This window comes from Lithobates pipiens, unplaced genomic scaffold, assembly GCF_037356315.1.
Source record: "Lithobates pipiens isolate NorthernLeopardFrog02 unplaced genomic scaffold, aLitPip1_a1.2 Scaffold_23, whole genome shotgun sequence".
Taxonomy (NCBI): Eukaryota; Metazoa; Chordata; class Amphibia; order Anura; family Ranidae; genus Lithobates; species Lithobates pipiens.
This window is the reverse complement of record NW_027507785.1, coordinates 315,604,520-315,629,495: the sequence shown is the minus strand read 5'-3', so window position 1 is coordinate 315,629,495 and position 24,976 is coordinate 315,604,520. Positions and strand designations below refer to the sequence as shown.

The window sequence follows — 24,976 nt, the reverse complement described above, 5'->3', positions numbered from 1 at the left end:
TCTCTGATTGGCCACGGCAAAAGTCGCCTGGCCTGGGGCGACTTAGAAGTCGCCCCAGGTCGTGTAAAAAAGTCGTGTTCAGGTCGTCTCCAAGTTGCCTCACAAAGTCGTCCTGAAGTCGTGTCGCCCCTGTGTGAACCAAGCCTAAGGCAGGGATCTCAAAACTACGGCCCTCCAGCTATGGAACTACACGTCACTACATTTCCCATGAGGCATTGTAAAACTCTGACATTCACAGACATGATGATGGGAATTGTAGTTCCTGAACAGCTGGAGGGCCATAGTTTGGAGACCCCTGCTCTAAAGGAACAACATGCCAGGGAGGAGGCCAGAGCAAGATGGATTGGGCGCACCGGATTACCAGTCAGAACAACCGAAGATGAGGACTTTGTTAGCATGATGGAGACAGTAGATAGGAAGCGGACTGTTCCAACGAAAACTAAAATAAGCAATCTTATAGACAAACAGTATGATGATGAAAAACAAAAATTCAAAAAGAGTGGCTGCTGCTCAGAGAGTATCTATTTGCACCGATTTGTGGACCAAAAAAGGACTCTCGGCTTCATTCCTTGCCATGCATGCTACTTGTGTTGAACATCATAAACCTGAACGCATATTGTTGGCCCTTGAACACATAGCCCACCCCCTCACTGCACAGCCAATCAAATCATGTGTGGACAAATGCTTGCAAGAGTGGGACATACCAAAGTGGAAGTGAAAACAGACAACGGCGCAATATGGTGGCAGCATTTAAACAAACAAACAGCAGCAGAAGAACCACCCAGCTCTAGTGAGGAAGACTCCCCCATGACGGAAAGTGACTGAGACTAAAATTGATGATCTGCGGTGAGCCATGTTTATTATTCTTTTACATGATGACATGGTTGCCACCAGTCAATTATCACATGGCTATGAGAGGACTGATATGGGGGCGCCATCTAATCTACGGGTAGTCTTGTGTACTGTAAAAGTATTCCCATAAGATGTTAAGTGTTCTGCCCTGTACACATAAACAGACACTCCGACAACAAAATCCATGGGATTTTTTCCCCGACGGATGTTGGCTCAAACTTGTCTTGCATACACACGGTCGCACAAAGTTGGTCGGAAATTCCGAACGTCAAGAACGCAGTGACGTACAACGCGTACGACGAGCCAAGAAAAATGAAGTTCAATAGCCAGTGATGCTCTTCTATTTGATTCCGAGCATGCGTGGCACTTTGTGCGTCGGAATTGTGTACACACGATCGGAATTTCCGGCAACGGATTTTGTTGTCGGAAAATTTTAGATCCAGCTGTCAAACTTTGTTTGTCGGTAAATTCCGATGGAAAGAGTCCGATGGAGCGGAGCCTACACACGGTCGGAATTTCCGACAACAAGCTCCGATCGCACATTTTCCATCGGAAAGTCCGATCGTGTGTACAGGGCATTAATATATAAAAAAAATGTTTCTGTTCCATTCTATTACTTTATGCTTATTTGACTATGTGTCCCACTTGTTAGGTACCAACATATCCACATGGACCAGACACCACGTGTGGTGCATAAATTGCAACTTGTGGTCCACATAGTGCATAAGGAGGCAAGTGTGAAGAGAATACTGGATAAAGCAAGATCAATAGGAAAACCTCTTCCACAAGTCTTCAATAGCAACACAGAAGCTATTGGAGCATTGTGGCCTTATTCTTTTAAATGACTGTCTACACGCTGGTCAAGTACATTCAACACGATCGCAAGACTCCTCAAACTGAAAGAGTCAGTCTGCCAAATCGCAAACATGGGATGGGACAGCTTGTTTCCTAGAGAATGGCAAAAGCTCACATCATTGCGTGACCTACGGCTGTCTTTTGCAGAACATACTAAAGCTCTCCCGAGTGACACCATGTCCCTGCCCTCTTTGATCTGCTCGGCCATCTTGGAGGACTTTAAACAGAACACCAGCTACCAAGACCTTGCCACAATTGTACAGAGATTGAAAGCGAGTGTGAACCAGAGTTTTGCTTCATTCTTAGATCCAACTGATGAAATGTTCTCTCCACTTGCAGCAGTTGCCTGTTTTGTCAACCCCATCGTCTGTGTAATCCTTGTTGCTGTGGCGGATGAGAATATTCAGGAACTGCTTAAAGCGGTAGTAAACCCGCAATTTTTTATTTTTTTTTAAACCTGCAAAGCAAAAGGCATAATGAGCTAGTATGCACCGCATACTAGCTCATTATGAAATACTTACCTTAGAACGAGGCCTCGACATCTGGCTCCCTCGGCGTCTCTTCCGGGTATCGCGGCTCCGGCGCTGTGAGTGGCCGGAGCCGCGATATCGTCACTCCCGCGCATGCAAGCGGGAGATTTCAGTCCGGCTGGACGAGCGCTGCCGGATTTTCACGGCGAGAACACCCTTGTGCGCATGCGCCGCTGCAGTCAGCGGCGCATACCGAGGGGAATATACCCGTACGGTTTAGGAGATTTTTTTTTACCTACAGGTAAGCCTTATTATAGGCTTTCCTGTAGGTAAAAGTTAAAAAATTGACCATACAACCACTTTAACCACTTAAGCCCCGGACCATTTTGCTGGCTTAAGACCAGACCACTTTTTGCGATTCGGCACTGCGTCGCTTTAACTGACAATTGCGCGGTCGTGCGACGTGGCTCCCAAACAAATTTGACGTCTTTTTTTCCCCAAAATAGAGCTTTCTTTTGGTGGTATTTGATCACCCCTGCGGTTTTGAATTTTTTGCGCTATAAACAAAAATAGAGCGACAATTTTGAAAAAAAAAAAAAAAAGCATTATTTTTTTTTTTGTTATAATAAATCCCCCAAAAATATCTTAAAAAATATTTTTTTTCCCTCAGTTTAGGCCGATACGTATTCTTCTACATATTTTTGGTAAAAAAATAAATAAATAATAATATTGCAATAAGCCATTATTGATTGGTTTGCGCAAAAGTTATAGTGTTTACAAAATAGGGGATAGTTTTATGGCATTTTTATTAATTATTTTTTTTTTTTTTACACGTAATGGCGGCGATCAGTGATTTTTTTGCGCGACTGCGACATTATGGCGGACACATCGGACATTTTTTGAGACCAATGTCAGCAATACAGCAATCAGTGCTATACAAATGCAGTAATTCCTGTGTAAATGACACTGGCAGTGTAGGGGTTAATTGTTCCTAGGGGCATGTTGCTAACTGTGGGGGGGCTGGGCTTTGTGTTAGTGAACACTGATCTCTGCTCCAATCACTTGTTGCTAGGCAGAACGGGGAGATGCTGTTTACAACGGCATCTCCCCGTGAGACGATCGCAGGTATCTCTGCGGCGACCAGGTCCACGTGACCCACGACCGGACTCATGGGGGTCCCGAGTGGCACGCACGCGATGGCAGGGCGGCATATAGAAATGAACGTACCTGTACGCCAATATGCCTGCCCGTGCCATTCTGCCGACGTACATTGGCGTGCGCTGGTCGGGAAGTGGTTAAAAAGACAGAAGAGTATGCCGTAAGAAAATCCACATTGCCACACACACACACCATGAGGAATTTCTGAAGAAGACTATGTGGTGGAACAACTATGGCAGGAAGTGGAAGAAGAACCGCCACCGGCATCCACATCCAAGCGACCAGTCTTTCAGTGTCTTTCTAAATGCCACAGAAGACCCCGGCAGAGGATCTCCCCAAGCAGCATAGAGCTGCAAATCAGAAAATATAAGGAAGAGTTTTTGCACCAAGTTGCCATCAGGGAGGACTTGGTCTCGGACTACACATCAACAGATTTTTGGCTGTCAAACAGTGACACTTTTTATCACCAGCTAAAACTTTTGCATTAGACCTGCAGCAGAGAGGGTATTCAGTGTTGCAGGTGACCTCTCTAGAGGTGGGTGGAATAGAGCAAGGGTCATGTTGGCACAAAGTGCTTTCCTTAAAATTAATCAAAACAAATAGAAATGTTTAATTATTCTCTTCAAGTATTTCTAACATAAGAAGTGTGCCTAATATACTTGTGGGTTGTGCTTATTGCGATAGGAAGAATCAATAGTTCAACAGTTTTAATTGTACATTAAATTCAGAGGAAAATGCACAGGCTGAGGGTCCGTTCACACAGGGGCAACTTGGGATCCGACTTCAAGTCGCCCCAAGTCGCCTCAGGTCGGACATTTAAAAACCAATGTAAGTGAATGAGAGCTGTCTTAATGCACGCTACTGAAGTCGCTCCGACTTCAAAAGAAGTTCCTGTACTACTTGAATCCGACTTGTAGGCGACCGGTACCCATTGATTTCAATGGAGGTCGCCTCCAAGTCGGATTTCTGTCTATACGGAGGCGACTTTGACAGAATTATTAGCTCTGAAGAGGGAACTCCACGCCAAATTTCTGCAAAAAATTTGGCGTGGGTTCCCCCTCCGAGAGCATACCAGGCCCTTAGGTCTGGTATGGATTCCAAGGGGAACCCCCTACGCCGAAAAAACGGCGTGGGGGTCCCCCCAGATCCACACCAGACCCTTATCCGAGCACGCTACCCAGCCGGCCAGGAAAGGGGGTGGGGACGAGCGGGCGGCCCCCCCCTCCTGAGCCGTACCAGGCCGTGTGCCCTCAACATGGGGGGGTGCCTTGGGGGAGGGGGGGGCGTGCGGCCCCCCCACCCCAAAGCACCTTGTCCCCATGTCGATGAGGACAAGGGCCTCTTCCCGACAACCCTGGCCGTTGGTTGTCGGGGTCTGCGGGCGGGGGGCTTATCGGAATCCGGGGGCCCCCTTTAATAAGGGGGCCCCCGGATACCGGCCCCCCCACCTTATGTGAATGAGTATGGGGTACCATGTACCCCTACCCATTCACCTGTGAAAAAAAGTACAAAAAAAACCACAACACAGGGAAAACATATTTTATTGCACAGCTCCGGGGGTCTTCCGTCTTCTCGCCGGACTCCTCCGCTATCTTCTTGTAGCTCTTTTGCTAGCGGAGGAGTCCGGCTTTCTTCCTCGCCGCCGGCCTCTTCTCCCGACTTCGGGGGTCTTGTCCCCCTCTTCGGTTCTTCTGCCGGGCCACCGCGCCTTCTTATAGCTCTTTTACAGGCGGTGGCCCGGTCTTCTGTCACCGCCGTCGCCGCCTTCCGTTCTTCTCCTTCTTCTTCTCCTGGAGATGTTGACTCGACGAGCTCTCCGGCCGCAATGCCAGGGACGCGCTGCGCTGCCACTTATATAGGGACAATGGGGCGGTGTCACATGGGTTGATGTCACATGGGTTGGTCACATGGGTTGATGTCACATGGTGACCCCGCCCCCTTACCATGTGACATCAACCCATGTGACCAACCCATGTAACATCAACCCATGTGACACCGCCCCATTGTCCCTATATAAGTGGCAGCGCAGCGCGTCCCTGGCATTGCGGCCGGAGAGCTCGTCGAGTCAACATCTCCAGGAGAAGAAGAAGGAGAACGGAAGGCGGCGGCGACAGAAGACCGGGCCACCGCCTGTAAAAGAGCTATAAGAAGGCGCGGTGGCCCGGCAGAAGAACCGAAGAGGGGGACAAGACCCCCGAAGTCGGGAGAAGAGGCCGGCGGCGAGGAAGAAAGCCGGACTCCTCCGCTAGCAAAAGAGCTACAAGAAGATAGCGGAGGAGTCTGGCGAGAAGACCCCCGAAGACGGAAGACCCCCGGAGCTGTGCAATAAAATATTTTTTCCCTGTGTTGTGTTTTTTTTTGTACTTTTTTTCACAGGTGAATGGGTAGGGGTACATTGTACCCCATACTCATTCACATAGGGTGGGGGGCCAGTATCCGGGGGCCCCCTTATTAAAGGGGGCTCCCGGATTCCGATAAGCCCCCCGCCCGCAGACCGCGACAACCAACGGCCAGGGTTGTCGGGAAGAGGCCCTTGTCCTCATCGACATGGGGACAAGGTGCTTTGGGGTGGGGGGCCGCACGCCCCCCCCCTCCCCCAAGGCACCCCCCCATGTTGAGGGCACGCGGCCTGGTACGGCTCAGGAGGGGGGGCCGCCCGCTCGTCCCCACCCCCTTTCCTGGCCGGCCGGGAAGCGTGCTCGGATAAGGGTCTGGTGTGGATCTGGGGGGACCCCCACGCCGTTTTTTCGGCGTAGGGGGTTCCCCTTGGAATCCATACCAGACCTAAGAGCCTGGTATGCTCTCGGAGGGGGCCCCCACGCCAAATTTTTTCCGAAATTTGGCGTGGAGTTCCCCCTTGAGCTCATTCTCTGCTTGGCCACGGCAAAAGTCGCCTGGCCTGGGGCGACTTGCAAGTCGTCCCAAGTCAGGTTGAAGTCATCACAAGTCGTGTTGAAGTCGTCCCAAGTCGCGCTGTGATCTTAACTCAAGTCGTGTCCAAGATGCCTCACTCAAGTCGCCTACAAGTCGTGTTGCCCCTGTGTGAACGGACCCTGAGAGGCTCAGACCATTAGTAAGTGGAACAACAAACATCACTTTTTATCAACTTGTCTTGTATTCCCTCTCTCTCAGCATTGACAAAATTTGACAATAAATTTGAGCTGCAGGATTTTGGCTAAAATGAAAAATCACAATTTTTTTGTTTAGAATAAAGATCATGATCCTCACGGTGTAATGTCTTCTTTCACATTATACAAAAAATAAAAAATTGGGCTAACTTTAAAAAATGAAAACTAAGCTGTAAAGTCTATTTAAAAAAAAAAAAAAAAAAAAAAAATTGTGTTTGAAAGACCACTGCGTAAATACGGCGTGACATAAAATATTGCAACAACCACCATTTTATTCTATAGGGTCTCTGCTAAAAAAAACAAAAAAAAAAAACACATATACATTATATATATATATATATATATATATACACATACATATACATATACACACACACACATATACAGTGGTGTGAAAAAGTGTTTGCCCCCGTCCTCATTTCCTGTTCCTTTGCATGTTTGTCACACTTAAGTGTTTCGGAACATCAAACCGATTTAAACAATAGTCAAGGACAACACAAGTAAACACAAAATGCAATTTGTAAATGAAGGTGTTTATTATTAAAGGTGAAAAAAAATCCAAACCATCATGGCCCTGTGTGAAAAAGTGATTGCCCCCTAAACCTAATAACTGGTTGGGCCACCCTTAGCAGCAACAACTGCAACCAAGCGTTTGCGATAACGTGCAATGAGGCTTTTACAGCGTCCTGGAGGAATTTTGGCCCACTCATCTTTGCAGAATTGTCCTAATTCAGTTACATTAGAGGGTTTTCGAGCATGAACGGCCTTTTTAAGGTCATACCACAACATCTCAATAGGATTCAGGTCAGGACTTTGGCTAGGCCACTCCAAAGTCTTCATTTTGTTTTTCTTCAGCCATTCGGTGGTGGACTTGCTGGTGTGTTTAGGATCATTGTCCTGCTGCAGAACCCAAGTTTGTTTCAGCTTGAGTACACGAACAGATGGTCGGACATTCTCCTTCAGGATCTCTTGGTAGACAGCAGAATTCATAGTTCCTTTTATCACGGCAAGTCTTCCAGGTCCTGAAGCAGCAAAACAGCCCCAGACCATCACACTACCACCACCATATTTTACTGTTGGTATAATGTTCTTTTTATGAAATGCAGTGTTCCTTCTACGCCGGATATACTTGGACACACACCTTCCAAAGAGTTCCACTTTTGTCTCATCGGTCCACAGAATGTTGTCCCAAAAGTCTTGGGGATCATCAAGATGTGTTGTGGAGAAATTGAGACGAGCTTTGATGTTCTTTTTGCTCAGAAGTGGTTTTCTCCTTGGAACTCTGCCATGCAGGCCATTTTTGCCCAGTCTTTTCCTGATGGTGGAGGCATGAACACTGACCTTAACTGAGACAAGTGAGGCCTGCAGTTCCTTGGACGTTGTTGTGGGGTCTTTTGTGACCTCTTGGATGAGTTGTCGCTGCGCTCTTGGGGTAATTTTGGGCGGCCGGCCACTCCTGGGAAGGTTCACCACTGTTCCATGTCTTCGCCATTTGTGGATAATGGCTCTCACTGTGGTTCGCTGGATTCCCAAAGCTTTGGAAATGGCTTTATAACCCTTTCCAGACTGATAGATCTCAATTACTTTCTTTCTCAATTGTTCCTGAATTTCTTTGGGTCTCGGCATGATGTGTAGCTTTTAAGGATCTTCTGGTGGACCTTACTGTGTCAAGCAGCTCCTATTTAAGTGATGCCTTGATTGTGAACAGGTGTGGCAATAATCAGGCCTGGGTGTGGCTAGAGAAATTGAACTCAGATGTGGACAACCACAGTTATAGTATGTTTTAACAAGGGGGCAATCACTTTTTCACACATGGCCATGATGGTTTGGATTTTTTTTCACCTTTAATAATAAACACCTTCATTTACAAATTGCTTTGTCCTTGACTATTGTTTAAATTGGTTTGATGTTCCGAAACACTTAAGTGTGACAAACATGCAAAGGAACAGGAAATGAGGAAGGGGGCAAACACTTTTTCACACCACTGTGTATATATATATATATATATATATATATATATATATATATATATATATATATATATATATATATATATATATATATATATACACACACACATATTATATATATATATATATTATATATATATATATACACACACACATACATATATACACATACATATACATACATATATACACATACATACATACACACACACACACACACATACATATACATACACATTATATATATATATACTCTTATAATCCAGTAAATCCACACACTAATGGCATTATTGTAGACTGTGCACTTTTTCTTTAAGAAAATTAGAAATGTTGAAATAATAAAATATTATAACAGTAAACTTTTTCTTAACAACCCCTTTGACAAGTTCTCAAAAGAGATTAAGGTCTGGATAGTTTCCTGGCCATGGACCCAAAATTTCAATTTTTTTTGTTCCCACTTCCCCAAACCACTTAGTTATCACCTTTGCCATATGGTAAGGAGCTCCATCATGCTGGAAAAGGCATTGTTGCTCATTACCAAACTGTTCTTAGATGGTTAGGAGAAGTTGTTCTTGGAGCCTGAGGATGTTTTAGTACCGTTTATTCATGACTGTGTTCTTAGGCAAAATTGTGAGTGGGCCCAGCATTCCCTTGGCTGAGAAGCCAACCACACACATGAATGCTCTCAGGATGCTTTACTGTTGGCATGACAGTCACGCAAAGAGTTCTTTTTTTTTTTTGGGGGGGGGGGGGGGGCGGTATTTTTACGTTACCCTTTTCTCAAAACAGCAATATTCTTGATCAAATGGTTTTACTTAACCCCCTTGCCGACCAGTGCACGACGATATACGTCGGAACGGCTGGGCAAACGGGCGTACAGGTACATCCCCTTTAAGATGCAGCATTGTGGGTGCGTGGAGCACCCACCGTGTGCTTCGTGACTACAGGTCACGCGGACTCTATGTTCGCCGGGTGCCCGCAATCGTGGAACGGGAAGATGCCTAAACAGGGCATTTCCCCATTCTGCCTAGTAACATGACAGAGATCACTGCTCCCTGTCACCGGGTACAGTGATTGCTGCCATGTCAGTGCCTGCCCCCCACAGTTAGAATCACTCCCTAGGACACACTTAACCCCTTGATCGACCCCCGGGTGTTTAACCCCTTTCCTGCAATTGTCATTTATACAGTAATCAGTGCATTTTTATAGCACTGATCGCTGTATAAATGACAATGGTCCCAAAATAGTGTCAAAAGTGTCTGCCATAATGTCGCAATCATGATATTAAAAAAATAAATAAATAAAAAACACAGATCGCCACCATTACTAATAAAAAAAAAATGCCACAAAGCTATCCCCTATTTTGTTGATGCTATAACTTTTGGTTTTTTTAAATCCAGCATGGATACCTCCTGGAGCTCCGCAGAGCATATCTTCACTCGTGACCAACACCTTAGACACTGGCGAAAAAACTGAGCTACTCCTGGAAGGAGGAGGGATTATATAGGGGTGCCAACTTCCTGTATTGGTTATACCAGTGCCAACACCTGAAGGTAGGCCCATGACCCACCAAATGATTACTTGAGGCTCGGTGTCCTATGGTGTACGATAAAGAAAGTTAAATTTTGGTATCATCTGACCAGAGCACTTTCAACATGTTTGCCGTGTTCCCCACACGTCTTCTCACAAACTGCAAATGGGACTTCTTATGGCTTTCAACAATGCCTTTCTTCTTGCCACACTTCCATAAAGGTCAGATTTGTGGAGAGACGACTAATAGTTGTCCTGTGGACAGATTCTCCCACCTGAGCTGTGGATCTCTGCAGCTCCTCCAGAGTTACCATGGACCTCTTGGCTGCTTCTCTGATGAATGCTCTCCTTGCCCGGCGGGTCAGTTTAGGTGGACGGCCATGTCTTGGTAGGTTTGCAGTTGTGCCATACTCTTCCCATTTTCCGATGATGGATTGAACAGAGCTCCGTGAGATGTTCAAAGCTTGGGATATTTTTTTTTTTATATAACCCAAACCTGCTCTATACTTCTCCACAACTTTATCCCTGACCTGTCTGGTGTGTTCCTTGGCCTTTGTGATGCCGTTTGTTCATCAAGGTTCTCCAACTAACCTATGAGGGCTTCACAGATCAGCTTTATTTATACTGAGATTAAATTACACACAGGTGGACTATTTACCAATTAGGCAACTTCTGAAGGCAATTGGTTCCACTAGATTATAGTTAGGGGTATCAGAGTAAAGGGGGGGGACTGAATACAAATGTACCCCACACCTTTCACATATTTGTAAAAAAAAAAAAAAAAAAAAAAAAAAAAGTTGAAAACAATCATTTTCCTTCCACTTCACAATTATGTGCCACTTTGTGTTGATCTATCACATAAAATCCCAATAAAATACAATTTATGCGTTTGGTTGAAACATGACAACATATGGAACATTTCAAGGGGTATGAATACTTTTTCATGGCATTGTATCAGCCTGGATGTCACATCACTTCCTTAAACTCAACCTATCCAAAACCGGAGCTCATGATATTTCCTCCCCCACGTGCACCTCCCCCCTCCCCCCGATTTCTCTGTCAAAATCAAACGGCTCAACTATCATTCCGCCTCCTCTACGTCAAGGTTCTAGGTCTAATCCTGAACTGTATCCTTTAAGCCCCGTGTCCAATCACTGTCCAATTCATGCCGCCTCCGCAACATCTACAAAACACGCCCCTTTCTAACCAATGACCCCACAAAGCTCCTAATCCACGCCCTGGTCATCTCTCGCCTCGACTACTGCAACTCCCTTCTCATGGGATTACCTTTACATGAGGCTATCGCCCCCTTCAGTCCATCATCAATACTGCTGTCAGACTCATCCACCTTACAAACTGCTCGGCGTCTGCTACTCCTCTCAGCCAATCCTTCCATTGGCTGCCACTCAACCAATGAATTAAATTCAAAATAATAACAAGTTACAAAGTAATCCACAACTCTGCCCCCAGCTACATCACTAAGCTGGTCTCTAAATACCAACCAGACCGTTCTCTTCCTTCCTCCCAGGACCTCCTTCCATGTTCGCCTCCAGGACTTCTTCCGAGACTCTCCCACCCTCTGGAATGTCTTACCCAAAATTGTCTGACTTTCTCCAACTTTGTCCGCTTTCAGACGATCCCTGAAATCTCATCTTTTTAACAGAAGCCTATCTGGCCCCAACCCAACAACTGTACATTTATTTTTCTCCATTGGCTCATCCCCCACAGTTATTACCTCTTGTATCTCTTGACCTTCCCTCTTAGATTGTAAGCGCTAAGGAGCAGGGCTCTGATTCCTCCTGTATTAACTGCTTGCCGACCAACCGCTGCAGTTTTACTGCGGCAGAATGGCACGGCTGGGTGAAACGACGTTATGTTACGTCGCTTTGCCTTTTGGTCACTAGGGGCGCACAGTGTGTGCTGGCGGGTGCGATGACCGCCGGGCTCCCGCGATCGCTCATGACAGAGAGAGAACCGGGATGTGTGTGTGTAAACTAGGGTTGTCCCAGGACCAATTTTTTAAGACCGAGTACAAGTACCGATACTTTTTTTTTTTTATGTCATGTGACAGTTTTCAAAACACAATACAATACAGATTAGGTGGCACTGACATGCAGCACTGATAGGATAAGGTGGCACTGATGAGCACTGGCAGATGGCACTGACAGGTAGCACTGGCAAATAACTCTGGCGCCGACCGGTGGCACTGGCACTGACGAGCGGCACTGGCAGGTGGCTCTGGCGCCGACCGGTGGCACTAACGAGCGGCACTGGCAGGTGGCTCTGGCACTGACGAGCGGCACTGGCACTGACGAGCGGCACTGGCAGGTGGCTCTGGCACTGACGAGCGGCACTTATGGACATTGGGCACTAATAGGTGGCATTTATGAGCACTGATGGGCTGCCTGCGATGGCCCATCTTGATACTCCTTGCACCCGGCCGCATAAAAGCAGCAGCAGCCATCTTGTTACACCCAGCCTGAACTATATGGGCTGGGTGTAACAAAATGTCCGCTGCTGGCCAACTGTGGCTGAGTGCAGGGTGTACCAAGATGGGTGTCGAGATGTCCAAACGTCACTTCCGCTTGCACCGGGTGGCTTTGTCACTCGAGTATCGGATCTGGCATTGGGAGCATTTGTGCGAGTACAAGCACTTGCACAAATTCTTGGTATTGGTCCCAGGACAACCCTAGTGTAAACATACAAATCTTGATTTTCAGGGGAGAAGAGACAAATTGTGTGTTCTTACTATGAACACCGATCTCTCTCCTCCTTGTCAGTCCCATCCTCCCTATAGTTAGAACACACCTAGGGAACACAGTTAACCCCTTGATCACCCCCTGGTGTTCACCCCTTCCCTGCCAGTGACATTTACACAGTAATCAGTGTATTTTTATAATTGTTTGAGCTGCCCAATTAATCGTTAAGAATCGTTATCGTTATCCCCCCCTTGCGATCTTGACAAAGTATTTCCTGATTCTTTCTATGCAGAGAATTCTCTCTGCTCTGCTGAAGCCGACAGCCATCAAAAGAAAGGAAAAAAAATAAAAACTGGCAGTCTGCCAAGAATCACAACAATCTTTAGCAGTGGAATTTTAAAGTATAAACATTGTAACAGTTTGTCCTTTAGATCAAAGGAATACACTTGGTGTGTAAGAGCCGGTTCACACAGCGGGCGATGCGAGGCGACACGACTCGCCTCGCAAGTCGCCCCCGTTCTGTACAATGGAACCGTTCTGAGAGGAGCGACTCGAGTCACTCCGACTCAGAAAAAAGGTTCCTGTACTACTTTTGGGCGACCTCGGGGCGACTTGCATTGACTTCTATACAGAATTCATTTGCAAGTCGCCGCTGAGGCCGCGGCAGGTCACGGCGAGGCAAGTCGGAGTCGCCTCGCCTGCTGTGTGAACCGGCCCTTAATGAGGGAAGTTTAAAGTGGTTGTAAACCCTTACAAACCACTTTGACCTACAGGTAAGCCTAGATTAAGGCTTACCTGTAGGTCCAAGAAATATCTCCTAAACCATATAGGCTTAGGAGATATTTGCCCGAAAACAGGCACCGCTGTCGGCGCGCAGGCGCACTGAGCACGGCATTCTCAACGACGGAGCTGCTTTGCCTTTGCAGGGAATGAAAGAGGAAGTAAACTCATCTGGGTTTACTTCCTCTTTAACCACTTAAAGAGGAAGTAAACCCTTCCAAACAACTTGGACCTATAGGTAAGCCTAGATTAAGGCTTACCTGTAGGTCCAAGCAATATCTCCTAAACCTATATGGTTTAGGAGATATTTGCCCGAAAATGGGCACCGCTGTCTACGGCGCATGCGCCGTAGACAGCGGCGCGCAGGCGCACTAAATGCGGCAAATCCAAGAATGGATTTGCCTAATTTGTCGACTCCCGTGCGCATGAGCGGGAGTGACGTCATCGCGGCTTCGCCGTATGGCAGCGGCGGAGCTGCGAGACGCGACTCCCGTGCGCATGCGCGGGAGTGACGTCATCGCGGCTGCGCCGCTGTGATTCGTCGGAGCTGCGAGACGCCACCAGCAACATGGATGCGGCGGACTACAGGGGACAGCGGCGACTTCGCTGGCTCCTGTGTCAGGTAAGTGACACAGAATGAGCTACTATGCGATGCACAGTAGTCCATTATGCTTTACCTTTGCAGGGAAAAAAAGAGGAAGTAAACCCATCAGGGTTTACTTCCTCTTTAAACACTAATCCTTTTTCTGACATTTGTTGGTTTCAAGTTAAAATCATTTTTTTTCTTTTTGTTAGAAAAATTACTGAGAATCCCCAAACATTTTATATAAATTATATATATATGTATATATATATATATATATATATATATATATATATATATATATATATATATATATATATATATATTTATTTTTTAGTAGCGACCCTAGAGAATCAAGTGGTTGTTGCAATATTTTATGTCACACTGTATTTATTTATTTTTTTCCCCCCATGAATAAAAAAAACAAAAAATGTTCAAGATTTTACGCCGCGAGAATTGTGATCTTTTTATTCTAAGCAAAAAAATTTGTGAGTCTCATTATGGCCAGAATTGTGCAGCTCTAATTGTCAATGGTTTAAACAATGTGTCAAAAGTGTCCGCCATAATGTCGCAGTCCAGAGAAAGAATATTTTATATATATATATATATATATATATATATATATATATATATATATAAAATAAATAAAATCGCTGATTGCCGCCATTACTAGTAAAAAAAAAAATTAAAATAAATAATAAAAATGCCATAAATCTATCCCCTATATTGTAGACGCTATAACTTTTGCGCAAACCAATCAATATACACTTATTGCGATTTTTATTACCAAAAATATGTAGAATAAATATCGGCCTAAACTGAGGAAAATTTGTTTTATTTTTTTGGATAAAAATTGTGGGATATTATAGCAAAAAGTAATAAATATTGTTTTTTTTTTTTTTTTTTAAAGGAATGTGTTGAGGTTCCATCCAAAGTGAAGGACGCTGGGCTGCAGATAAGGTGTTCCATGTAAATGGGTCCCCAGGGAAAACCTCCCTAAGGGGGTAAAAGAAGAAGCTCCCAGGGGTGTAACCCTCCTCCAGCCATAAATACACAGCAATGGAGGGAGCTCCTCCGGGAGGACATGGTGGTTCCCGGGGGGGGGAGAGAACAGCCATAGATAGAAGGAGGGTGTGGGGGGGGGAAAGATGTGAGGGGGGTCACACTCACGGCATGTCGGAAGTCGGGGGGCCAGCTGCTTTCAATCTTATCAGGGCGCCGCGTGCACCGCTATATCCCTTCCCCCTCGGGAACACCCACCCCTCAAACTTCCGTTCCGCCCCGCTAGTGACATTCTTCCGGGCTCTTAGAAACCACACACGGTAGATTATAAAATAAATAAACGTTCCAACTCTTCTCCGCCCCCGCTTCAGCTCTACGTGAGAGAAACCGATGAAAAGTGACGGGGATTGGGTGAGGTGCCCGTGCCTGAAGCGGCCATCTTTCTTTTGGGAACAAAGCGTCACTTCCGGGCCCGCGTTCCCCTGGTAACGGAACAGCGGCGGTGAACAGAGAGAAGCTCGGGGAGCGCACAGTGAGGTGAGGGAGGCCTGCTGGGGGTGTTGGGGGGTATATATTGGTTCTGTCGGCCTTGGGCCCCTAGGGGCTACACCGTCCTGCCAGGCTCCTCTGTGGAGTGTACGGCTCCCTGTCATAGAACTGCTGCATGTCTGATATAAAAGAAAATTCCATAACCTGGAGGCCATACAGATCGAATATTTATAGAATTAAAGTCGATCAAAACCCCAAAAAATATCATATATTGCGCTCCGATGTGGTGGCTGCATTCGTTTTATTTTTTGGCGCTTTTCCTTTTATTTTCCTCTCGGTAACGCACTTCCTGCCCGGGGGTGACAACGCTCCACTCTGCCCCTTATCCGTGAAGGAGCAGCGTTGTCCCCCGAAGGCTCCCTTCACACCTATGCGTTTTTTGTGTTTTTTTCAGTGCATTTTGCAGAAACGCAATGCAATTTAACCACTTCCGGGCATTTTCACCCCCTTCCTGCCCAGGCCAATTTTCAGTTTTCAGCGGGGGTCGCATTTTGAATAAAAAAATGTGCGCGGTCATGCTACATTGTACCCAAATGAAAATGAAAAAAAATTTCCCTCGGTTTAGGCCAATATGTATTCTACATATTTTTGGTTAAAAAAAATTAAAAAATCGCAACAAGCATATATATTGATTGATTTGCGCAAAAGTTATAGCGTCTACAAAATAGGGGATAGATTTATGGACTTTTTTTATTATTATTGTAATTTATTATTATTAATTAGTTCCGTTCCATTTGTTTAGATGCGGCATTCGTTATTTCGGATACTTCGTAACTCCAGATAAATTTGTATTTGTTGCATTCACTAACAGCCAAATTTGAAAGGAAATTCCAATACCTTTCAGATTTTTATTTATTTATTTATTTTTTCAAATTTACATTTTTCTTTTGAATTCCCGAATTTACGATATTTACGATTTTTGTTTTAGAACTTCCGGATTTTTTCGAATTTACGATTTTTCAAATTCCCCAATACACAAATTAAAAAAAAAATTTTTTTTTTTGAAGCTTTACCCCCTTCCTGACCAAGCCATTTTTTGCAATATGACACTGCGTCGTTTTAACTGACTATTGCGCGGTCGTGCGGCGCTGTACCCAATTAAAATGAATGCTTCTTTTTTTTTTCTCCATAAATAGAGATTTCTTTTGCTAGTATTTGATCACCTCTGAGGTTTTTATTTTTTTCTCTATAAACAAACAAAAAAAAATTACAATTTAGAAAAAAAAAAAACATTTCTTACTTTCTGCTATAAAGCATAACTAATAAAAAAATGTAATACATCAAATTTCTTCAACAATTTAGCCCAATATGTATTCTGCTACATGTTTTTTTTTTTGCAAAAAAAATCCCAATAAGCGTATCTGTTGATTGGGTTTGCGCAAAAGTTATAACGTCTACAAACGATGGGATAGATTTATGGACTTTTTATTATTTTTATTTTCTTTGCTAGTAATGGCAGCGATCAGCGATTTTTAGCGGGACTGCGATATTGCGGCGGACAAATCGAACACCTAATTGATAATTTTGACACTTTTTGGGTGCCAATGACACTAATAGAGTAATCAGTGCTAAAAAAAATAAAATAAAATGCACTGTCACTGTACTAATGACACTGTCAGGGATGGGGTTAACATCAGGGACGGTCGAAGGGTTAAATGTGTTCCCCGGAAGTGCATCCTTACTGTGTGGGGGATGGTTTAACTGAAGAACGACAGGGATCCATGTTCCTGCTTAGCAGAAACACAAGATCTCTGTCTTCCCATCGAGGAGAACGGCGATCTGCCTCTCTCGGAATGATCACTGGGTTTCCGGCGGATATCGGGGTCCGCAGGATCTGCTGATTGGTTCCCGCTGTGTCCAATCACAGCGCGAGCAGGGCGTGCGTGCCCCAGGGCCGAAGAAAACCATTGCGTACAGGTACGTGATTTTGCACTAAAGGGCCGCCCTGCTGCAGTATATGTACATGAGGCGGTCCTGAAGCTGTTAATAAAGCTTGGCAAATGCCCTGCGTGTGTTGATTTTCTGTTGTTTTAAAGGGGCCCAGTAGAACCCCCGGCTCAGTAATACCCTCAATCAGCAGATCCCTAGCTCATTAGTACCCATGTTCAGCAGACCCCCAACTTATTAGCACACTTGTTCAGCAGATCACCAGATTATTAGTACCCTCATTCAGCAAATCCCCCGCTCAGTAGTACCCCCAGCACTGCTGATACCCTGCTTGGTAAAAATCCCCAGCTCTGCTGATGCCCTGCTCAGTAGTAACCCCCAGCTTTGCTGATGCCCCGCTCATTAGTAACCCCCAGCTTTGCTGATGCCCCGCTCATTAGTAACCCCCAGCTCTGCTGATTCCCCACTCAGTTGTAACCCCCAGCTCTGCTGATTCCGTGGTAACCCCCAGCTCTGCTGATTCCTCGCTCTGTAGTAACCCCCCTGCTCTGCTGATGCCCCGCTCGGTAGTAACCCCCCAGCTCTGCTGATGCCCCGCTCGGTAGTAACCCCCCAGCTCTGCTGATGCCCCGCTCGGTAGTAACCCCCCAGCTCTGCTGATGCCCCGCTCGGTAGTAACCCCCCAGCTCTGCTGATGCCCCGCTCGGTAGTAACCCCCCAGCTCTGCTGATGCCCCGCTCGGTAGTAACCCCCCAGCTCTGCTGATGCCCCGCTCGGTAGTAACCCCCCAGCTCTGCTGATGCCCCGCTCGGTAGTAACCCCCCAGCTCTGCTGATGCCCCGCTCGGTAGTAACCCCCCAGCTCTGCTGATGCCCCGCTCGGTAGTAACCCCCCCAGCTCTGCTGATGCCCCGCTCGGTAGTAACCCCCCCAGCTCTGCTGATGCCTCGCTCGGTAGTAACCCCCAGCTCTGCTGATGCCCCGCTCGGTAGTAACCCCCAGCTCTGCTGATGCCCCGCTCGGTAGTAACCCCCAGCTCTGCTGATGCCCCGCTCGGTAGTAACCCCCAGCTCTGCTGATGCCCCGCTCGGTAGTAACCCCCAGCTCTGCTGATGCCCCGCTCGGTAGTAACCCCCAGCTCTGCTGATGCCCCGCTCGGTAGTAACCCCCAGCTCTGCTGATGCCCCGCTCGGTAGTAACCCCCAGCTCTGCTGATGCCCCGCTCGGTAGTAACCCCCAGCTCTGCTGATGCCCCGCTCGGTAGTAACCCCCAGCTCTGCTGATGCCCCGCTCGGTAGTAACCCCCAGCTCTGCTGATGCCCCGCTCGGTAGTAACCCCCAGCTCTGCTGATGCCCCGCTCGGTAGTAACCCCCAGCTCTGCTGATGCCCCGCTCGGTAGTAACCCCCAGCTCTGCTGATGCCCCGCTCGGTAGTAACCCCCAGCTCTGCTGATGCCCCGCTCGGTAGTAACCCCCAGCTCTGCTGATGCCCCGCTCGGTAGTAACCCCCAGCTCTGCTGATGCCCCGCTCGGTAGTATCCCCCAGCTCTGCTTATCTTCTGGTTTAATGATATTACACTTTCTCTAGTCCCTGCATTCCTCCCGCTATATTGCTCCCTTGCCGCTAACCATCTGTGACATCTGCTAGCTTCTCCTCCCCTGGACCCCCAGCGCTGCTGATCCTCTGCTGCTCAGCCCTCTCTCTCCAGTCCCCGCTCATCTTCCACTATAGCGTTCTCATGTTGTACACCATGTATGCTGTCTGCTAGTTGCTCCGGTCCAGTCCAAACCCCGCTCCCCTTCCTGCTGCTGCACATCAGATGTCAAATCTTCACCAGACACTTCCAGAAAAAATATACACATGAACCGGAAGTGACTGCTGATGACGTCCTGTTCGCTTGTTGGTTTCCCAGTGTAGCCTGGGATATTTCATACCTGCAATACCTCCAAAACAAAGCAATGCTAACGCTGCATAAAAGCACCTCCAAAAGCTTCAGGTGCTGTAAGCGAGCATGTTCGAAGGCTTCTATGGAGGCTTTGGAGACGCTTTAAAGCACCAAAAAATGTGAGATAAGGTATCATTTTTGAAAACGCAACATGTAAACAGAGTGAACAGCACTGTAAGCTGACCATTTAATTTACTGAGAAGGGATTGATTGGCATTCAGAGTGCTTTAACCACTTGAGGTCCGGACCATAGCCGAATGACGGCTACAGCGTGGACCTCAATTTCCGGGAGGCCTTCATAGGACGTCCGCCCCTGTGCATGCGTCCCGCATGTGCCCTGTGATCACCGAGTCACAGCTGATCACCGATCTGAGTAAGGGGTCGATCCCGGCCCCTTGCCATGTGATCAGCTGTCAGCTGATCACATAATTTAAACAAAAGCTCTGTGATCGTTTTTTTTTTCTCCTCATGCTGACAGTGTGAGGAGAAAAAAAAAGCTGATCAATGGCTTATGTTAAAGGGACATCGGTCCCGAAGAGGAAGGAGGCACATCTGCCTCCTCTGTGCCATTCAGTACCCCCTGCCAGCGCCACCTGTCATTGTTGCCCACCAGTGCCACCTATCAATGCCCACGAGTGCCACATATCAATGCCCACCAGTGGTGCCAATCAGTGCCACCTGGCAGTGCTGCCTATCAGTGTAAGCAATCAGTGCCCATCACTGCCACCCATTGGTGCCCATCACTCCTGCCTCATCAGCGTACATCAATGAAGGAGAAAAATTACCTGTTTGCAAAGTTTTATAACAAAATTAGTTTTTTTTCAATTTTTTTAACAAAAAATAAAAACCGCAGAGGTGATCAAATACCACCCAAAGAAAGCTCTATTTGTGAGGAAAAAAATGATAATAATGTCATTTGGGTACAGTGTTGTATGACCGCGCAATTGTCATTCAAAGTGCAACAGCGCTGAAAGCTGAAAATTGGTCTGGACAGGCGGGGGGGTTTAAGTGCCCAGTAAGCAAGTGGTTAAAAAAAAAAAAAGCGTTTCCAACGCAAGTGTAAATGAGCCCTAATTGCAGCTGAAGCCTCATGTACTGAGGTTTATGCTTGGCTGTCCACGTTCCATTTTCAGCGGCTGTTAATCCACCTGGTTTTTAGGCATCACATCCCTTCTATGCAGCTTATGTTTTTGCTTGCCATGTCAGGTAATTGTTTTGCTCTTCTCTAGGTGTTTTTCAGTGCACAGCTTTTTTTTTTTTTCTTTCCTGTTTTATTGACTGTTTACAAATAGTAAAAAGAAGGCGACGGTATCCGGCAGGGTTATAAAGAGCGCCGGCTGCGTGTTGTCACAGCATGCTTGTCAGCGGCTTGTAATGACACCAGTTAGCGGCAGGCTGGCTGTGACATCTCTTCCCCATGGGGTCTTTTAATGCTGCAGTAATAGGGAAAGTGTCAGGCATGCAGCGAGCCTAATACAAATCGGCTACTTCATCCATGAGAGACGGTTATTATCGTTCTCTCCCAAGTGTAAAAAAACTTCATCGCTCAGAGGAGGCGCCTTTTTGATTGAAACCTCTGTAGCAGGAATGCAATGAGTCCTGAAGGGGACCGGGTGTATAGCTCCTGCTCAACGCTGAATGGGACATCATCACATCATTATGCTGCAAGATATTTCAGCAGTTATCCCGATAAAATAATGTTAGGAGCTGTAAGAGCAACAACACAGTGAAAATGACTGTGTCGCCGGCCCGGGCTACTGGAAGTCATAGAAGAGATTTCTCTGTCCCCGCGGGGGGTGGCAGGGCTGGAATTTGCAGCCATGGATTCTGTATGGCGGTCAGGAAATACGCCCCAGGCTCATCCAGCATTGCCCTCTTAAGGGCAACAAACATGCCAGTGTGTACATGTAGTCATTAATGCTGACATGAAAGGCAATAGGCAGGTCACTTAAAGGGCTTCTCCCCCCCAGCCATCAAAAGTTCACCTAAAAGCAGAAGTAGATGATTTTTTTTTTTTTTATTGTTTTGGTTTTTTAATGCTGTTCCATATTTCATGATCATATTTCAGATGCGACAGATATGTAATTACCTTTTTAAAGAAGAACTCTTATAAGTATTAAAAAAATAAATACAGATCCATAAATACCTGTATTCGTTTCTCCAATGTAATGGTATGAAAATATGAAGAAAACCCCTCTTTTATTTCTTGCTTAACAAGCTTTTCTGCTCCTCCCCTGGTAAAAGCCCAATTTGTGGGTGATAATAAATCATCCAGAGCTCAGTTGTTAAAGCCCCATGTTCAGAGAACACCCCTGGGGAAGGGGGCATGTCCAGTTCTCCTGTTCCACCCCCTCTGTCTTTTAATTTTGTTGTTTGGATTCAGGTGGCCCCTCCTACCTAGCATCTGTGGTTGCTAGAGCGCAGGCGGTCCCTGCAACCTAACATCCTAGGATGCTAGAAAGCTGGTGGTTCCTGCAGCTAGGCATTCTTGGTTGCTAGGATGCAGGTGGCCCCTGGCGCCTAGTGTCCTTGATTGCTAGGACATAGGTGGCCCCAGCCTAGAATCCTGGGTTGCTAGGAAGCAGGTGGCTCTTGCAGCTATATGCATTCTTGCTTGCTAAGATGCAGGTGGCCCCTGTCACCTAGTGCCCTTGGTTGCTATGAAGCAGACAGCTTCTGCAACCTAGCATCTTTGGTTGCTAGGACACAAGTCACCCCTGCTGTCTAGCATCCTTGGTTGCTAGCATGCAGGTAGCCCCTGTCACCTAGTCCCGTTGGTTGTCAGGACACAGACAGCAACTGCTTTCTAGCATTCTTGATTGCTAGGACGCAGACGGCCCCTGCAACCTGGTGTTCTTGGCTGCTATGACACAGGTAGCCATGCCGTACAGCATCATTGGTTAATAATGGTGCAGGTTGCTGCCTGTACCTTAGCAACCAATAAAAAAACAGGGGAAGAGAGACAGGAGAACAGACATGACCTATCTCCCTGCATACCTAGTGATGGTGCTTATCTTGGGGGAAGCTCCAAGTTGCTGATACAAACGCTGTCAATCATAGATAATTAAATATTAAAATCCTTGCTAGATGCATGGTTGGAAAGCGGTAGGAGGGAGGGGGATGTGCTTTATAGTGAAATTAGTCAGTAATTTCAGTCCAGGAGAGGAGCCTGTAATCCTGGGGAAGCCTGGAGTTCCTCTTTAAATGAGGATCTCTTTTGAAGCCTAACTCTCTTTTTTAAAAATAAATTTCCCATAATTTAGAAAAATCAAAATAGCTTTCTCATCCGATCTTTGGCCCTGTCCCCTGTAGACTCCCTTGCGATTCAGCACTGGTCGCATTCCTGGTTAAATGATGCCCAAAGCTATTCAGTTTACTTGCTATGAGTCCGGGGTGTCAGAGACCGTCTAGGAGGGTGGGCTTCATCAGGAAGCCATGACGGAGACCGTCTAGGAGGGTGGGCTTCATCAGGAATCCATGACGGAGACCGTCTAGGAGGGTGGGCTTCATCAGGAATGCATGACGGAGACCGCCTAGGAGGGGGAATCATCAGGAAGCCATGACAGAGACCGCTTAGAAGGGTGGTCTTCATCAGGAAGCCATGACAGTGACCGCCTAGGAGGGTGGGCTTCATCAGGAATCCATGACGGAGACCGCCTAGGAGGGGGAATCATCAGGAAGCCATGTCAGACCGCCTAGGAGGATGGGCTTCATTAGGAAGCCATGGCAGAGACTGCCAAGGAGGGGGTATCATCAGGAAGCCATAACAAGTACAGCCTAGGAGGGGACATCATTAGGAAGCCATGACAGAGACCAACTAGGAGGGGAATCATCAGGAAGCCTTGGATTGCAAAATAATGCTTTAGAGAACAATGCCACATATTTATGTGAGATTTTCCCTTCATGTAGTGCAGTGTTTCTCAACTCCAGTCCTCAAGGGGCCCCAACAGGTCATGTTTTCAGGATTTCCATTATTTTGCACAGGTGATTTGATCTGTTTCACTTCCTTAGTAATTACCACAGCCGTTGCATCTGAGGGAAATCCTGAAAACATGACCTGTTTGGGCGCCTTGAGGACTAGAGTTGAGAAACACTGCTGTAGTGGGTTGGGCCTGCTGGGTCCCTCCCACAGAGGGGATGATGTCACTTCTCCTTTTACAAGGTAATATCCAGGTTTGTAAAGCATTTGCTGCACACAAATTGGATTTGTGTATTTTTTGGCTATTGAGGAATATATATAAAATAATGTTTTATTTAAGCCCAGAGTTCAGCTTTAACACTGTAACGGTCCTCCCAAAATATCTAAGCACGTGGCTGAAAGTGATATGAAAATTACAATCAAAGGAAACCCTTAGACATGTCATGAAGCTGATGGGATCACAAAGCAATTCCCAAGATAAACAGACAGCAAACACCACCAGGGAACAAAACACACAGAGAGGATCAAACGGTGCAGATGGGACATCAAAGGAGCAGCTTGTGAAAATGTTATTTCTTCAACATCACAAGACTGCGGACCCTGGCAGATGCAGCGCAGTCCAGGCCGGGTGTCACATTAGGTCACATGGCAGGCCAGGCACATGTAATGTGCTTCAATTACATTGGAAATAAATGAATAAGATTGCGCTATGGACAGATTATACAATACCTATTCACTACAAGAATAAAGGAAAATCAAGTGAAATAAAAATTATATAAAATAAACAATAATAAAATAGACTCGAGAGGTTGAAGCTGCCTGTGCTTGGAACCTACCACTTAAAATAAAATAAAAGGAGTAGGCCAGAGATATAAAGTATGAATTAAGCTTTGGCGCTAAAACCTTTCCTAACAAACACCTTGGTGTCAAAAAGGTGTGTGGTGATCTAATCAGTGTTATTAACCACTTAAGGACCGCCATATTGCCATTCTACGTCATCAGAATGGCACAGGCAGGCACAAGCACGTAGATGTACGTGCCTGCCTTCCAGCGGGTGGGGGGTCCGATCGGACCCCCTCCCGCTGGCTACGGTGGTCCGTTTCCCTCCGGGAGCGATCCGTGATGAGGGGATGGCCGTTGTTTTCTGGCCACCCCCTCTCGATCGCTCCTGGCCAATGACGAACTTCCTCCCACTGTGTATTGTTTACACAGGAAGGAGGAAGTGATGTCATTCTCCTCGGGGCGGTCTTTTTGACCGGACTACGAGGAGAAGACACAAAGTAAGTGCACCAAAACACTACACTGACACATAGGTACACGTAGGTACACAACCCCCCCCCCCCCCCCCGATCCCCCCCCCCCCCCAGTCACAGTGTCACTGATTGCATTGATCATTTCTTTACTGATCAATGCATTCAGTGTCAGTTGTAAAAGTAAAAACTGTCAGGGCAGTTAGTGTTAGGTCCAGGGTAGCCCCCTATCACCCCCCAATAAAGATTTAACCCCCTGATTGCCCCTAGAGTTAACCCTTTCACCCCCTTTTGCCACTGTCACTAAGCGATCATTTTTCTGATCGCTGCATCAGTGTCGCTACTGTCGCTAGGTAGCTAGTTATTTTTTTAGGTTCACCGCCAGGTTTTTATATCGCT

At 46.5% G+C, this 24,976-nt stretch overlaps 2 protein-coding genes across 4 annotated transcripts in view; one reads left to right on the top strand and one right to left on the bottom strand.

Moving 5' to 3' along the window:
- ITGB3BP (integrin subunit beta 3 binding protein) overlaps nucleotides 1-15,407 on the bottom strand; it is a 100,207-nt gene extending 84,800 nt beyond the window's left edge. For both annotated transcript variants that reach the window (XR_013262108.1, XM_077450563.1), the window contains exon 1: nucleotides 15,196-15,407. Coding sequence is in view for 1 of the 2 variants with exons in the window: in XM_077450563.1 (XP_077306689.1) it covers nucleotides 15,196-15,200 (5 nt within the window). In the remaining variant the exon portion in view is untranslated. The remainder of the gene's footprint in view (nucleotides 1-15,195) is intronic.
- Nucleotides 15,408-15,437: 30 nt separating this feature from the next.
- Nucleotides 15,438-24,976, top strand: part of EFCAB7 (EF-hand calcium binding domain 7) — a 112,918-nt gene continuing 103,379 nt past the window's right edge. For both annotated transcript variants that reach the window (XM_077450560.1, XM_077450559.1), the window contains exon 1: nucleotides 15,438-15,564. The gene's annotated coding sequence lies outside the window, so the exon portion shown is untranslated. The remainder of the gene's footprint in view (nucleotides 15,565-24,976) is intronic.